The 17,875-nt window shown below is 46.8% G+C and overlaps 1 protein-coding gene across 1 annotated transcript; it reads left to right on the top strand.

Moving 5' to 3' along the window:
* Nucleotides 1-9,791: 9,791 nt before the first annotated feature.
* On the top strand, nt 9,792-17,557 carry LOC144161651 (uncharacterized; the record flags this gene model as incomplete). The annotated part of the gene is made up of 3 exons (XM_077692280.1): nt 9,792-10,167; nt 11,727-12,183; nt 14,763-17,557. Coding segments are annotated over 3 exons (1,206 nt in total), but the record flags the coding sequence as incomplete, so codon positions are not given.
* Between the last annotated feature and the right edge of the window lie 318 nt (nt 17,558-17,875).

A 17,875-nucleotide genomic window follows, 5' to 3' on the forward strand; every position in this document is an offset into this window, starting at 1 on the left:
ACCTTTGAAGTACTCTTTCTCAAAACTTTTTTTCGTCTGAGTAATAATCCTTGTACTAACACAAAAACCAGTTTGGCAACTTCTGGGCCTAAGATACGTTGGGAGCATGGTATTGTAAAATGCTGTAAAGCCGGATGCCCCTGATTTAACCTAGGTACTGATTAGATTTCCTATAACCCTGAAAGTTTTGCTACGGCTAACAGGATAACGGGAAATCTTACAAATTTCAAGTCTTTAGGCTGAGTGGAATTGATCAAGCACATGAACTTCTTATCTACATAGATTGTAGTCAGCTTACATGTCACGAAATAAGTTGTATGTGTACCACCCTTGGCCATATGTTTGGACGGTTTACTCTCTTTATGCATCTTATTGGTGCCATAGTGTATTGCATCAAATTCACCTACTTTTTTTGTACCTTTATAACATAAAACTTAGTCTGTTTTTGGTCTGGGGCGGGGGGAGGGGGGGGGAATTGTATGTGAAAAAAAATCCCTGACCGTGTCAGTACAATGAACTACTGAAGGCTCTTTGAACAGTTCCTAAGCATTCTATCCATGAACACCAAAACAGCTTTACATTTTCTTCCTCCTTAAGGGGGCAGAGTGTCTCAAACCAAAAAAAGTTTATCTTTGCAGTTATGATGATGAGAATTGGGGGACGTTTGCAATTCATTCTGATTGTAGATATAAAATTTGTTCTTGTGTAAGAAGAATATATTCAAATTTATTTGGATTTTTATGTCTGATTTTTTGACAGCTTTTGTAAAGAAATTGCTGTAGGGATGCAGCTGAGCGAGATACCAGTGAACTGTGCACAAATCAAGGAGTGCAATAAGGCTAAAATTATCATTCTATCTGGTCTGTAGCGGAAGTTACGACCATTTGATGAAGTTTGGGCCTGGAACGTGGGAACTAGAAAAACCGGCTGGGCCTTCCAGGCCCAAATTATTCGAAAAAATGCGAGAAGTATTAAAAAACTCAAATTTCATGCTACAGTGATACAATAAGGGCCAGAACGAAAAACAGTTATCACGTGTCTACCGTACATTGGCCTTCAAGTGGTGTGGTCAAATAGGACCAGAGGCCCCACTGCAATCGCCCAGTTAGGTTATGTGGCAGTGGTTTTGTTTGGTAACCACCAACCGCACAAACGCGGATCTCTGACCCCACTTGTGACAGACTGGGCCCCTTTTGTGACAGAAGAGTAGGCTTGCACGTGTATTAGTATGATGCAATCCGATGTTTCACTAGCTATGTGGTTTTCAGCAAAGTTAGGGTTCCATGTGCAGTCGAATCTCATTATAACGATGTAGTACTGGGACAGCAACTTAGTTTCTTATATCCGATATTCGTTATATGATATACCTGATATTCGTTATAGTAACAGTACAGGTAAAAATCGGCTCTTACAAATCGAAAATCTGGCTTGCGCAGACACACTTGTTACAAAAATGAATTTTTTCGGGCCTCGAATGCACTATAAACAAGGTAACCCTTACCTTTCTCCTTGTTGCATTTCAAGCTCAATGAAGCGGAACATGAGTACGTGAAATTACAACAGAACGAAGTTCACTTAACAAAACGGGCATGCGTCCTTATTTTTTTGATGATGAATGTGATCTTCGTCGGGTGGCTGCTCACAGCACTGAGCGGGATGAAGTTTTCCACAGTGTCCACTAGCAAAGGAACTTTACACTTCTGCAGTTTCAGATGACGGTTTTTTTTTTTTCTTTTTTTTTTCGAGTAGCTTCTGATTTTCGGTCAAATATTCTTTCGTTATATCCGATATCACACGCGGCTCTCATGGTTTCAGCTTCGTTTTAAAAGAACAAGTGCCATTGAAATAAAGCGTGACTATAATCAAAGTTTGTATTTAGTTCTCTATAGCCTATAATTCGCTATATCAGTGTTGGTTATAACGAGGTTCAACTGTATTTATTACGCCTGCGAACAAAAAGTCATTTGTCTTTGAAGCGCAAGGTCTTCTATAACACAAGGAGGTGTTGCAAAAGTAACGTCCCAATGTATTTGTGCAATTACCACACTTCTCTGCTGGATTTGTGCTGTTCACGAGGACTTCAAACATGTTCTCTGTGCTTGTCCTCATTATAAAATTGCAATGTTTCTCTGGACCTGCCAACCGTTCTGCCTAAAAATCTTTACGGGAACTTATCGGTACGTGGGCATCTTCAGCAAGGGCATGTCGTTCAACAAAGGCGCTAATATATACTTCTCCGAAAAACGAACTCTAAAGGACACCTCATTGGATCGTCATGCTGGAGTGCGTCTGTGTTATCTCTTCGCACCACTTTCACCCCCAGCTAGGATCAGCTAGTCTTGCTGACCTCGCCATTTTGTTTTGTTTTGTTCGTGTCTTTAATGGCAGGTGTTGAAGCGTTTGACTGCGGTAACGCATGTGAAACATGGCGGCATTGCAACTAATGAGCATCTTCAAAAAAAATTATTTTTGAGAGACGGCTGACTGCACTGAAACTTTGCGCGGAGGTTGCATTGTGTGGCCAATTTTTTTGTGTCGGTGGAAGCAGAAGCGACCGTGTTGGACTAACTGTTCCTTTTTGTTTGTTTGCAGTTCAAGAAAAACTTGTTTTTGTCCGTGGGCACAGACTACGCCTTTCTGGACATTTTAAAGACTTTTTCTTGAAAATTTTGGTCCGTTTGTATGTCTGTCTGTCTGTCCCTTGTGATGAATCAGCGTGCCACTAAGCTGTGTGTGCGTGTTACAAGTTTGGGGTACTGTGGTGAAGTGCTGCAGCAAAGCCCACCCTCTTCAAAGGGCGTTCTTGTGTGTGTGTACTTCGTTCGGGCTGCGTGCAAAGCGCTTGAAGGCGGCGGAACTGTTGACGCTTCTATGCATAAATTCTGTTCTTTCAGTGCCTCGATAAGAGATCACTTCTGGTCTACGCGTTGCTCTGCCCGAGACATGCTAATAAGGTTGCCCGTTAGGATGCTGTTTCTGCATCGTCACCGTTCATCCCTCATTATGCAGTAAAGCAGTTAAGGTTTGCTCTCGACTCTTTATTGTCAACACCGAAGATATGCTTGCTTGCCGCTTGTCCTCCATGCTACCACTACATGATGGAGGCGACGGAGCTCGGTGCGGAAACGCCTTCTCCAACGTAACACTCTCGATTCAGCTGCTCGGCCAAAAGCACCAAAAGTTAAAAAAAGACGATTCTACCATATTTCCAACATTTCCAATAACATATCCAAACTACTAGTTCTGGTGCAATGGTCATACTGATTGTTGAGTCGAAAAAAAGAAGAACACTACGAGCAATTTAGGCTAAGCATCACTACATACGCGATATTTGCAGTGGCCTGATCAGTTCAGCATGACATCACTTCGGCGAGGCAGAAGTCACTGGGGCTCTTCGATTTACAGTCTCGGACTCACCGCGGACTCCCCGAGAAGCAGTACGGCGTTCGATTTTCCCATGTATCCCTATGGCTTCGGGGAATCCTCGGACTACCCGCGGTGAGTCCGAGACTGTAAATCGAAGAGCCCCACTGTGTAAAACAAAACCAGCCATGCAGCGGGTAACTGGCACTACCACAGAAAGAAAGCATAGCATGGTTTAAGCGATATAGCTTTTGCGTAAAATGCTCCACTTTTTTTAATTTTTTATTAAACTCATGAGTTTAATTTAATTAATTAACTGTCTTAAAAGCACGATCCAGTAAAGGTCATTTCACTCTCTCTCTCTCTCTCTAGTATTATTTTTGAATGCCGGTCATACAATATTCTTCTTCGAGATTTAACTGCGAATGTCCAATAATGAAAGCTTCCGAGACTACACACTGCGCTCGGTGAACTTCGGTTTCGGTTCGGTGGGAGAGGCGTCCGGAGGGGTTGGCCGACGGACATCTGGGGGGGGGAGTTGCAACCCCCAAAACACCCCCCGTGGGTGCGCCACTGCCTAGAGGACAAAGAGGTGAGGGAAGAACAGTACAGTTGGGTCAGCGTTAACGTTGAAGTGGGTGGTGAGGAACAATGGCATCCAGTGGACGTTTTCGGTGTGCGATCAAATGTGGACAAAGTTTTTTTTTTTTTTTTTTTCTCTAACATTTGATTGCTGTGGACTACACTACTCTTGCTGTGGACTACACTACTCTCACCATACTTCCATTACGGTCTGAAAAAAATCACCCTTGCCGATGTTCTTGGAACAAAATTCTTCCGTTAGAGAACGGCGATCCAGCGACGCCCAGTTTTCGTGTTGAGCAGTGCATTGTAAAAGGCTGCACACACGCACAGTCTCTATTAAGTTGCGGCCAGTGAGACTCATGGTCATTCGTGCTACACCTTGAGTTCCTGATCACAGCTGGTACGTCCGACTACGGCGCATGTTTCCGACTTTGACATTTTATGACTGGACGTACTTCTCTGACGTGGAAGCCGAAACCGCTCCGTGCTGAAGGCACTAAAGGCCAGTCATGGCGAGTGTTCTGCTAGTGTCTGCTAGCGTCACTTGTTGAACGTCAGCCCAACTGCTCGCAGTAAACGGTCCATATATTTATTCCAAATACCTACGCAAACCATTTCCAATGCGACAATGTTCCTATTGTCAACATTGTTCAGCAAAAACAAACAAAAGAAAACACGGCATAATTGAGACTAAAGTACATAAGTGACATATGCAGTCATGGAGGAAAAAAAAGTTCTTTCCTCCATGTATGCAGTGGTCACATTAGTTAAGCACATGGTTAAGCATGACGTGAGTTCTGTAGGGATAAACATTTTGAGCCAACGGGTAACAACTGGCACCGCGACTGACACTTCACTATTTTGGGGAAACACGTTCTAAAAAGAACGCACAACGTGTCCTATGCGATGTAACTCTTTGCGTCAAATACTCCACTTTTTATTTCGAGCCTTCGGCTTTGCAAATTTGTAAGATCGATATCAGAGTTTCATTAGTTTCATAATTATGTGAAACTCTATGGTCAATATCGACGGCATCGAGATGGCATCAACGATGGCGGCCCCCAGGTCTTTGTTTTTGATCATGGTTTTGATGTTTTGACCATAACTTTGACTGTGCTTGATAACTAACTTCAGGGGCTCACTACTCTAAAGCGACGCGGTGTTGGCGTGCGAATCCATGTATTCTTGGCCTGGGCCGGCATGCCGTGTGTGCTCTACAGTTTCCCGCCCCATTCAAGCGGCGCCCCAACTCAAGAATGCATGCATTTGCATACCAACACCGCATCGCTTCAAAGCAACGATAGTCGCTTGAGCGCCAGGTTTCTCTCATTTTGTGTGTGTGTGTGCTTGCGCCAACGTCTTATAAATCATTGAATGACCCAGTTGTGACGGTCGCTGGCCGCGCACCGACGGAAATGGTGAGTCACATGTTTGCGTATCTAAGCACTGGCGGGGCGCGCAGTTCAAAGAGTTTACGGCCTGCCACCTGCGGTGACGCTTGTTTCAATCCAGGTTTCACTGACTTGGTATGAACGAGAAGGCAACAAACATAGCGGACAGTGGTATTACCGAGTTTTGGACGCATACCAGTTGTTTCCGCCCCCGGCAGTGAATGTGCCGACAGTCCGGTGTGTTCGGTGAACGCCAATGGACAGCCATAACGCCCTGATGCTCGCAGTTCGCTTATGCTTGCTCAACGGGCCGGTAAGTCCGGATAATTTACCTCCGCACGTTCCGTGTCCTTCATTCCGCATGTTGGTGGTTACGCTGGGAAAACGGGGCCGACATAGGCTCATCTTCGTTGAAATCGCCCTGACTCACTTGCGCCGTCTTTGTCGCTAGCGCAGGGGTGAGACAGCTGCGCATATTGCGCAAATTTGCGCCAGGCCGCTCCAAAAGCTTGAAAATCGCAAAAATTACGCCAAACTGCTTCAAAACAGTCTGAGAGCCAAGGATTTTAACGCTCCCGTCAGTTCCAGTGCAGAAAAATGCTTACTGACGGCATAATTTTCCAGCACCCCCAAGGTGATGCTGTTTGTAAAGGTTTAATTGATTGATCATTCCATGCAGCACCTGCTTAAAATTGTCCCCGAGGTAGTTTTTTTCGAAAGTCACAATGTCGGGTTGGACATGTTATATTCTGTGCGTTTTTAAAATTTCCCATTGAAAACCATTGCAAAGTCCTGTAGAAAAAATGCTTAGGTGTACGTAGGCATCAAACCGCTTGTGCAAGTTGATGAAAAAACGGCAAAACGTGGCCGCCGGGCGAAGCAGTTCCTTGTGGTTCAGGCAGAGCACTCTCCGCCAATTTCTACCTTGGTTTTAGTTATGGGGGTGGCTGGGTTTACATTTAGTCGTTTGACCGGTTGCTGGAAGGGGCGCGACTCAAAAGACAGGAGCTCATCAAAAATAATATGGCGCCCGCGAATTCGCCGTGTTTAGGCCTTGAGTGTGAGGCCGGTACGTGCTTGAAGTGAAATTTCGGACTCATTGCGGTGTTATAAAACACTGAGTTATTGATGCCTTTCCCAGCAGACTTGCGAGCGGCGGGAATGGGACGATCGACGCTGCAGAAGTGGCGGCACAGGCTACATCGCCGCGAAATGTTCAAGCAGTCTTCGATAGCGGGACGGGCTATTATTGCACGCTAGTAATAATGGTTCATTTATCTGAAGTGAAATTTATTGCCAAAAGAAGGGAGGTGGATAAACATACCAAAGTTACTCAGATTACGATCGTAGTGAACATGCACCTTGGGGATTGAAATGGGAGGGCTGGTGGGGTGCGACGACTGTGACCACGCTTCGGTTGTGGCTGTACACTTGTGCATAAAGACGAGTCTGCATAGGATTACAAAAAGTAACAATCTTGGCATTCACATGATAATAAAAATGCCTTACGATCGCTTAGTTTTTCAATTCGATATTATCAATGGAACTCCACGCTATCTATGCTAGAGCCAAAAATGGCTAGTAAAAAGGTAGTGCAGTTCGTACCTTGTGATACTCTGGTAGAAAAAACTTTATTGAAAGGCTGTTTCAGTGTTATGTACTTTCAAATTCAATTAAAAAGTGCACTTTTCACCCGTGAGTTGCCAAAAATTTGATTTTTCTGGCTCCTAAGGTGATATAATAAATGCCGTTCTTCTGCTCCAAATCAAGGTTCTTCTGCTCCAAAATTCACATATCGCTGCTCAAAAAACTGCTCCCAAATCTGATTCAGCTGTCTCACCCCTGCTAGCGTTTTCCGCAACGTAAGTTGCTGCGTGGTTCATTTTAACGCCTGGGTTGCGAAATACGCACTTCTCAATCCGACAGCGCAAACTGAACTGCCGTCAGCGAGCTTTTGGTAAAGTAATGCCCTGTCTGGTGCATCCTATCACTGGATATCTCTCCACCGTCATTTCTGAGCCAGCAGCACGAAAAAGTGGCGTGGTCTCCGGAACATTAGGTGTAGCGATTAATTCAACAGTGAAGCTCCTTCTCGAGTTGCTTGTTGCAAGAATTGGCGAGCCGTCGTGAAAGCACCCCTGGCCTGCACAGCGGCTTGTAGAATAAGCTTCGTGACTTCGCAAAACTGGAGTAGCTTGGTATGTCTTGGGTTGTATTTGCAGGCATCAGCCTCGCCAGAGCGACCCATGAGCTGCTGGGACCAACAGGTCGTGTTGAAAGGCTCGCCGTCTGCATTCTGACATGGCCATGATCTTCAAGTCTATTATGCATGACCGAGCGGTCAAATGGTCTCCCCTGGTCCTACCAAGTGCCTGAGCTTAGCTGTGCCATATACAAAGCAGGAACGTGCCAGCGGTTCAACCCAGAAAGAAGGCCGTGCTTGGAACTTTGTTTTTGCGTTATGAGTGACTGTTCTGGCAACATTTGGTTACAGCAATAAGTGCTGCATGTGTCATTGCTGCTACAGTTATCAGTGCTGGTCGCTCATCTATTGCAGTCTGCTTTGTTGCTTCCCGTTGTTGGTCATCCTTGTTCACTGCTCTTCGTTTGCCACCTTATGCTTCTGTGTTTGTCATCTCACGGATGTATGATATGCTCAGCTGTTGCTAAGTGGACGTGTTTTAATGATGTACTTGGGTGGTGTGTGAAGGATGCCATGTGTCATTGACAAACTTTCACTTGATGTGATACTTTATCTCCAAGTGTGGCTGTGATTTTACCTGTATTTGCCATTGCATAGCTATTTATAATCCTGATGCTAGTCTCTAATTTCTTATACCCTAAAGGAACACTTATGTCAGTTGTAAACATTGGGGCTGTTCAACTCACCGCGGATAGTCCACAGGTAGTCCGAGGATTCCCCGAAGCCATAGGGATACATGGGAAAATGGAATGCCGGTCTGCTTCTCGGGGAGTCCGCGGTGAGTCCGAGACTGTAAATCGAGGAGCCCCATTGTACAAGAGCCCCTCTAAGCTAGGTTTTCAACATTTGCAAGTGATTTACACGCATTTCTTTATCAGCAAAGTGCAATCAAAAGGGCTGTTTTTCCTCCACCAGCGTGTTTGGCGAATTGCTGACATTGGCTATGATGACACCTTGGCAGGTTGACAGGTGACAGGTTGCTAGAGTGTTTAACTTGCAGTGAACAATCGCGAAATTACGCAGATGCCTTTTGAAGCAGTGCGTGCAAATGCATTAATGTGCCATTGACAAGCATGTTCACTCGTTATTTTTTCTCTCTTGCACCTTTCTCTGCTTGCCGTGGCCGCGGCGCGGCGGCCGCTTTTCTGATGGAGGCGAAAAGCAAAAACGCCCGTGTGTACGAGATTTCGGCGCACGATAAAGATCCCCAGGTGGTCAAAATTAATCCGGAGCCCTCCACTACGGCGCGCCTCATCGCCCGCGTTGCGTCGGCGCGTTAAACCCTACAAAAAAAAAATATATATTGTGTTCGAGTCGGAGCGTTCGAGTTATCGAGTTATTGTAAAATAATCAAACTATGATTGTCTCATCATCGTGGAAAGATGTTTCTATGCTTGCTTTGCCTTTGTTTTTTTGTTTTCTGGTGTTGCTGTTGTAGCATTTATTGTCTGCTGTAAGAGGGAACTCTGAGTGGTAGCATACAGAGAACCACGTCTGCTTTAAGCTAGTCCAGCCGCACGCTTTACAGTTAAAATGCTGTACACAGGATGTTTGCAGTTTTTCATTTTCTGCATCATCCGATGCTGCTGGATAGCCTGAGAGGTGGGGATGTTATTTGCGCCAAACTTGGTCACCACTGCCGAGAGGCCCAGACAAGTAGAGCAGACATGGTTTGCTGAGTTCCACCACGCACTGTTGTTTCTACGTCTTTGCAATTGTTCTTTGTGTTTGTTTGTTTGGTGGTTTTTGACAGGATGCTTGTACGTGAAAGTCTGGCATTAGGGCTGACGCAGGTACAGCCACAATAAGGTGACAACAAGAGTGGAATTGAGTGTCGATTTGGTGGGGGTGCATTTCGGGACACCAACAGTGTGTGGTCAGAAAGCCCGCAGGAATCTTTAGTGAACCATAAGGAGTAACATGTACTAAGTACCGGCCATACGTCACTGCTTCGCCAATTCATCATGTGTACAAAGTGCATGGGCGCATTGTTTTTTATGTGAGAGCACTGCTGCGTTTGCACTAGCTGTGATTCCGAAATTTCCAAAACCTTCTGAGTGAAACACTGCCGACTTGCACGAGAGAGGAGGGCTTGTTTGCGCTGCCAATGCCCAAGTACATAAGGACTGTGCAGAGCAGCTCGCCTGGTACCAGTAAAAGCGCCCCCTCCTCTTTTGTGCTGGCTTATTCCTCTTGTGCTGTTTGCTCTGCCGCTGTGTTTGTGCTCTCAGTTTTCCCCCTCCCTCCTTGTTGCAGGCCCCTCTTCCCCCTCTGTGGACGGCCACAGCCAATTGCCTCTCTCCCAGCGAAGCCATCGGCAGCTGCGCTGCGAGCAGTGCAGCTCCGCGACTCTGTTGCCGGGCCTTCTGAAGCGGCACCAGTGCAGGCATAGGGGCGAGCACCCGCACCAGTGCAGCCACTGCGGCAACACCTTCAAGCGCAAGGGCCACCTGGCCGCCCATCTGCGCATCCACACGGGCGAGCGCTCCTTCTGCTGCCACCTCTGCCCCAGGGCGTTCACCCAGAAGACCGGGCTGGACTACCACGTGCGCAGCCACACAGCCGGCCGGTCACTGCCTCTTCCGCCCCCCGGCCTTCCTGCAGAGCTTCGAGCAGAGGACGCTTGACGGAGAGGAGGCGTGTGCGCACAACGGGATCAGAAGGGAGCAAGCCCTCTTTTGCGGTGCATTGCGAAGCAGTGCTATGCAGTACGCCAAGGAGGGGGAGCTCAGAGAGAGAGCCTGTTTTATTGTGACTCGAATCCTGGCTTCAAGGAATAATTTTGTCGTCACATCGTCGCTTACCAGCCATGTGACAATGGATCCACGCTAGTGTGGGAACTGTGTTTGCAGGTGGCACCTGCTGTTGCATCCTGTGTTGGTCTCGCACAATAATTATTTCATTAGAACACACGCTACAGCTGTGGCGACCGACCTGAGCAACAAGACGAACCCCTATTGTAACGGGGCGATCACGATTTGTCGCAATCGATATGCTTGCATGCTGTGTATATGCCTCTCGTATCATTTCGCACTGTTATGGTGCCTTCTATTTGTAAACAACGGCTGGCGTCCAGTGCTTGTCCCGTGTACTTCCTGCAAAGGTAGTTTTGAGGAGGAGCTAGAAACATAGAGGAAGCAAGGAAATGCAGGGACATAGACTGAAAGCTCACTACCCAGTGAAGTTTGCTTCCACTCTTGGGCAAATGCATTGTACAAGCGAGCGCTAACCATAATAAAAAAATTTAATTGAAGGAGGGCTGGACATGATAGTGAGACCAAAAAATTTGACAAAGGCTGACCACAGCTTACTTTGAAATGGGAAGGCCACGCGTGATACGTACTTGCGAGGAACAGGCAGCTTGCAGTCAGGAACGCCATGGGCAGGAATCGGAACGAAATCAAACTCCAGAACCGCGCAACGTTTGAAGAACAAGGACTTTAACGAAGCAAATACGTACCTAATGTTACAGCTTTCCTGGTTACCCGTGCATACAGATTGCATGGGCACTTTTTTGGGGTTGTTTCTGAACAAGCCTTGACCGCGAAGTTAAAAACTCTCCTGTGTGAAAGACTGCCAAGCCACCGAGATAGAGGAAAGCTTGTCTGCGCTGCAAGACAATGCGCACATGCACATTAATCCTCTCCGTGCCGTGAAAAAAAAAATCAAAGCGTACCAAATTTACCGAAAAATGTTTTTCACTCAATTGCTGGAGCTTTTTTTTTTTTTTCTGAATAAAACGGTAGCATTATTTCGATGAAATAACGTCCCTTTATTTCTCTAACTGTGTAAAAAAGATTGCAACTTCACACGGCACCATTAGTTCAATAAAATAACGCTCGTGTATTTCTTTAATTGTGTAAAAAGATTGCTTGAAGTTGGCTTCACCGCATAGGTGCAGTCTTGCATAAAAGCCCTGACGTCACTTTTTTGCAAGAAAAGTGTATAATGCATAAAACCGGTTCAAAACAAGCGTATAGTGGGTAAAACCGGTTCAAATTAAACTGACATGATAAATAAAATGACATATTTCAGGATAGCTTGACTTCGGTAGTGCGCAAGCGCTTGTAGCGTGGACAAGCATAGCTCGTCTTCGATTGGATCGGCACAACCAACGTGGTACAACAATAGCCGGTCTACGTAGGCCAAGGGTTAAACTAGAGTCACTAAATAAGGTTAACCAGCGCACGGAGGCTCGCCTTGCAGCAACACAGACACTCCTTTCTCTTGTGTGCTGGTTCTTTCCTCTTGTCCTGGTGCACTTGCACTGTGTTCGTTGGTGCAGGGATGCAACTTTTCCCCTTCCCTCTTCATTGCAGGCTCCACCGTCTCTTCCCCCTCCGTGGATGGCCGTAGGCATGAGAATCGTTCCCGGCCGAGCCGCCGGCTGCTGCACTGCGAGCAGTGCAAGTACGAGACAGTGCGCCCAAACGATCTGGAGCGGCACCGGCGCACGCACACGGGCGAGCGCCCGCACCAGTGCGGCCACTGCGGCAAGGCCTTCAGGCGGAAGAGCAGCCTGGTCGACCACCTGCGCACCCACACGGGCGAACGCCCCTTCCGCTGCCACCTGTGCCCCGCGGCCTTCGCCCGGAGGCACACGCTGGAGTACCACGTGTACACCCACACTTCGACTCTTTCGCATTGACTCTTCTTCACAAGTGATCTTCACTTGCTGTTCCTGTTTCTGTTTCCGCTTTCGTTCTCATTTCTGTTTCGTCCCATACACAAAAGTTCTGGTACGGTTCAGCTCCGAAGTGAAAAAAAAAAAATGGTTTGTTTTTGCGTCGAAAATCGAGAATTGTGAAATTATGTTTGAAAAACCGGAAGTGGTACTTATTAATTCTTTGTAAAAATGTCAGTTAAACAGATTAACTGTGCACAAAAATATCCGAGGACACCTAGGCACTCGTTGTCCTATACCTCTTGATGGCGCAGCTGTACAGGATGCTGCAAGTTTCCACCCTGGCAGTCCTCAACCTGGCACCCAGGTTTGAGTCAGAGGCTGGTCTAGGTTATAATTATTTGAGCGCTGTTCTTTTTTTTGTGCGTGTGGGGGGTGTCCCATCGTGGTGAAGTATAGAATGGTGATGTGCAAACACTCAAAGCCTCCACAAAGCCAGCGTGCTGTATGCGTATGCCCAATTCTTGAGTATGTCGCCATAGACTGGGATCTGAACACTGTGTATGAAAGTTTTATGAATAAATTTGAGGCAGTTCGAAATCCTGCTGTGTGCTTTGTTACCAACTCGTACGGTGTGGGTATTATCGTTACAAGTTGAAAATGCCTCCGCACCATTTCTCTGCGCTCAATACTAAAACAGAGTGTATGAGAGGACGTAGCAGCAGGTCAACATCAGCAGGTCAACATCAGCAGGTCAACAATCACACCAAACATTGTATTTTTTTCTCCTTTATTATTGTAGGTATGCTGTAGGTATAAATAAAGGAGGCCACGTAGAATGAATTCGTGACTCCGCAAAACTGAAGTGGCTTGATGTGTTGTGTTTTATATTTGCAGGCGTCTGTCTCGCCGGTCGAGCCTGGAGCTGCTGAGACGAAAAGATCGTGCTGAAAGGCCCGCCGTCTGCATTGTGACATAGCCATGATCTTCAAGTCCATTATGCATGACCGAGCGGTCAAATCGCCTCCTCCCCGTCGTCTCCCCTGGTCCTACCATGTGCCTCAGCATAGCTGTACCTGACAGCTGTTCAACCCAGAAAAAACACCATGCTTGGAACTGTGTTGTTGCGTTATGAGTAACACTTTTAGCAACATTCGGTTACAGCAATAAGTGCCGCGTCTGTCATTTCTTAATTTCTGCTACAGTCTGCTTTGTTGTTTCTCATTGTTGGTCATACTTGTTCACTACCCCTCGTTTGCCACATTATGCTGCTGTGGTTTGTTGTCCAACAAATGTCTGTTATGCTCAGCTGTTGCTAAGTGGACGTGTTTTAATGATGTACTTAGTTGGTGTATGAAGAATGCCATTTGTCAATGACAGATTTTTACAGATTTGCAGATGACAGATTTGATGTGATACTTTAACACCAATGCGGCAGCAATTTTACTCATATTTTCCATTGCATAGCTATTTATAATGCGGCTGCTGGTCTTAAATTTCCTACATCCTAAAGGATAATGCGGCTGCTGGTCTTAAATTTCCTACATCCTAAAGGGACACTTATGTCAGTTGTAAACATTGTCTTTTTAGTGCAATTAAAAGGGCTGTTCTTCCTGCGTTATCCTGTCAGCCGAATCGCTGACATTGATGACACCCTGGCAAGACCTAAGGGGTAAATGTGACAGGTTGCTGGCGTGTTTAACATGCAGTCAAAAATCGCAAAATTCTAGGGCAGTTGATAGGGTCGCCGTGGTCAGTGTGGCAGGTTTTATGTTCTGCCACGTACTGCAAACAAATCAAAACTGTAGAGTTTGCTAAATAATCACATGGAAGACACTTCATAATGCAGCCGCAGATGGGACCTGAACGAATTTTCTTTGATGTCTCTTAAGTTCAAATAACAGCTTTGTGTTTGCAAATTCGTGACATGACTGCCATGGATGGAACCCAATCTGGTTCATATATTAAGGGGGAATCACAGAGACGATTGTTTTTGGTGGGCTCCAAAACAATCTCCGAATAATTTGCCGGGTATCTGCCTCTTCACTGCAAATGTGACTCGTTCTCCGCTTCTACCCCTCACTCTCTTCCCTCCCCTCTCGCTCGTCTTCGGATGAATTGAATGGAGGTCTGTTTGTGGCAATTCAATTTTCCCGCCTTCACAGCGCTCGCACCCATGTCTTGGGACGACGCGCATTCTTTTCTTTATCTTTTGTATTTCTCTCTGCCTAGAATGTCACGAACGTGGGCTCTGTTATTTTGTGCTTGCTCTTATCTCGTACATGCTGAGGTCTTTCTGCGTCATTTACAATGGGCTGTTTTTTTTTCCTTCCTATTGTAAAAACCAACCGAAGCTTCTACTCTTAATTCACAGAACGCGGGTCCTGTTGCTTAAATATTTGCATTGTGACTCAAATGTGCCTTACGTTTCCTTTCTGATAAATAATGGGGGCATGTATGACTTAGGCCAGCAGATTTAGTTGTGTGGAGAATTTCCGTCAACACATATTTTTTCAACTTTTGGCCAGAAGGCTGAGTCGATGGACAGACGAACATTTCCCCGTTTAAAAGCCTAAGAAAGGCTTATCGTATTTTAAAACTCGTTGCTGGTGCACTGCCACCATTTTTTCCGGCGGAAGGGCCCCCATTTTTCGCTCTTCCTCTTTGTTGCAGGCCCCTCTGTCCCCTCTTCGGATGGGCCCCATCGCTTCATGCGAAGCCGTCGGCAGCTGCACTGCCAGCACTGCAGCTACGCGACGCTGTTTCCGAGTGATCTGCGGGAGCACCAGCGCATGATGCATGTGGGCGAATACCAGTGCAGCCACTGCAGCAGGTGCTTCTCGCAGAGAAGCTACCTGACCACCCACCTGCGCATCCACACGGGCGAGAGGCCCTACGAGTGCCCCCTGTGTCCCGCGGCCTTCCCCCAGCTGGCCAACCTGATCTACCACCATGCGCACAGACACTAGAGGGAGGCTCTTTCCGCTGCCGCTTCTGCCCCGAGGCCTTTGCACGCCGCATCCAACTAACGACGCACGAGAAGGTGCATAGCCACCACCAGTATTGCAGCTGGAGGAGAGGAGAAGGGCCTGGCCGTGTCGGCGCGCAAGCACTCGCTCCAGCAAGGTCGAAGGGAAGCGGGAGTCTTTTTCCAGATCATTACGAAGCAGTGTATGCAGCACCCCAAGAGGTGTGGTGCTCACAGAGAGAGTCTTTTTTATCCTACAACAACACCTTTCTCCAAGCAAAAATTTCCTCCTTCGTGGTCACATCGTGTCCTCACCAGCTGGGTGATAATCGCTCCAGCCTCCTGCGTGAAGTGTGCTTGTGGGTGGCAGACAGTGCCGTCTCGTGTTGGTCTCAAGCAACCACTGCTGGCGCCCATTTAAAGACTTGCTGCCGCTTCGCAGACTGACATTAGCGAAGAGATGCACCCCTTTTGGAAGGAGCTGTTTCACCATTGACATGTATGCAAACGCACGTGTGTATGTCTCTCATGTAATTTCCCACTGTGATGCTGCCTTCTGTCGGTAAACAGTTCATGCCCAGGGCTTGTCTTGTTTGCTTCTTGTACAGCAATTTTGAGGTGCACCTATGAACACTCGTAGAGTGACGAAACATGACAGGTTGAAACTGATGCCAGCTACCATTAAAGTTTGCCTCCGACATATGCGGAATGTATTGAAAGAACAAGCACAGTCTTCATCATCATCAACTGTCTACTAGACTCACTCCAGGACGAAGGCCTCTACCATTGACCTCCAAGCACTCCTGTCCTGAACTGCCGGAACCCATTCTTTCCCTCTGAAAGTTTTTATTTTGTCCCTCCACCCAGTTATTGGCCTTCCCCTTCTACTAAAACCCGTCTCTCGGAGCTCACTCTGATACCCTAATTGTCGGGCCACCAACTGTCGATTCGTCTCGCTACATGGTCGGCCCAAATCCATTTTCTATTCTTTATTTGAACTATGATATCGTCTTCTCTGGTTTGTTCTCTGATCCAGGTAGCTCGTTTCTTGTACCTGAGTGTCATTCCTAACATTATTCATTCCCTGACCCCTTGAGCCGACGTAAGATTGCTTTCTAGTTTAGCAAGGCACCAAGTTTCACCTCCATATGTTATCACCGGCAGTATGCACTGGTTGTAGATTTTTCTTTTGAGTGGCAGAGGTAGCTTTTCATTATTTGGGAGTGTTTGCTGAGTGAACCCCAGCCCATATTTCTGCTGCATCAGATAGATGTCTTTCTTGCATAAAATCAGCACAGACAACCTGTCCGAGGTAGTTAAACCCTTCTACTTGTTCAAGCGTTTCACTGCATATGCTGAACAGTGCAGTTTTCGCGTGTTTATTCATCATTACTTGAGAATTTTTCATTATCTTTAGCCCGACGGCTAAGCTCTTTGACCGTGGTTCCTCAAGCAATTTTTCGCAGATGTTCTGCACACTCGCTTAGCAAGACTGTTTCATCTGCCAACGTCAAACAGCTCAAGTGCTCTCTGTTTATCTGTAATCCTGTGTTTTCCCAGTCGGGCGCCCTGAATTCCCCCTGCAGACATAAGGTGAACAGTTTTGGCACTACCACTGCCAGTACTGCAGCAGGAGAGGGGGGCCCAGCTGGCTGTGTGCGCCAACGCTCACTTTAATGAGATCGGATTGGAGCGAGCTTCTCTTTGCAGAAAGTTACAGAGGAGGGTTTTGCAGCATGACAAGAGGGGCAAGACTCGTAGAGAGAGAGAGAGAGCCCACTTTGTCCTACGATGAGACCTGGCTCCGAGCAAAGGTGTGACATTGTCGCTTCACCAGTTGCGTGGTAATCGCTCCACTGTAGCCGGGAAGTGTTTTTGTGGGTTAGAACTTGGGTGCTCACAAGCAACTTGAGGCGAGATCCGGCCCACCACTACAGAGTGCTCATTTGAGCAGGCACTGCAGCTTGGCAGACTGATACCTGCAGAAAGATGCACCCCTCGTGAAATGCGGGAGTCGCAGTGTGTCGCCATGGATAGGTGTGCAAAACGCTCTCTGTGTGCATGTGTCTTACGGTATTTCTCACTGTGACCCTACTTTGTGTCAGAAAACAGTTGTTGACGTTCAGTGCTTTTCCGGTGTGTTCCTGGTTCAGGTAATTTTGAGGGGCAACTATGAACATTCAGAGAGTGGGGAAGCATAGCAGTCATAAACTGACGCCATCTCTCCTTTCTAGGTTGTTTCACCATTTGGCAAATGTACTGAAAAAATGAGCGCAAAATGTTGTTCACACGGTATTTCTAGAGGACAAAGAGGTGAGGGAAGAACAGTACAAGTGGGTGGTGAGAAATGACATTTTCGGTGTGCGGTCAAATGTGGACAAAGTTTTTTTTTTTTCTCTTACATTTCATTGCTGTGGACTACACTACCCTTACCATACTTCCATTACGGCCTGAAAAAATCACCCTTGCCGATGTTTAGGAATAAAATTCTTCCGTTAGAGAATGGTGATCCAGTGAGTTTCTGTGTTGAGAAGTGCATTGCAAAAGGCTGCACACATGGGCAGTCTTTATGAAGTTGCGGCCAGTGAGACTCATGGTCATTCGTGCCATACCTTGAGGTCCTGATCACAGCTGGTACACCCGGTGTCAAAATAAGCCAGGGCACGCGAGCGCGTGGCAAAATGCATTGCCACGACATCTGACGTTGCACTTCTGGTGTCGAGACATCGATGTGCACGTGC

This window comes from Haemaphysalis longicornis, unplaced genomic scaffold (assembly GCF_048455015.1).
Source record: "Haemaphysalis longicornis isolate Haplotype H1 unplaced genomic scaffold, Haemaphysalis longicornis Haplotype H1 scaffold_12, whole genome shotgun sequence".
Lineage (NCBI taxonomy): Eukaryota > Metazoa > Arthropoda > Arachnida > Ixodida > Ixodidae > Haemaphysalis > Haemaphysalis longicornis.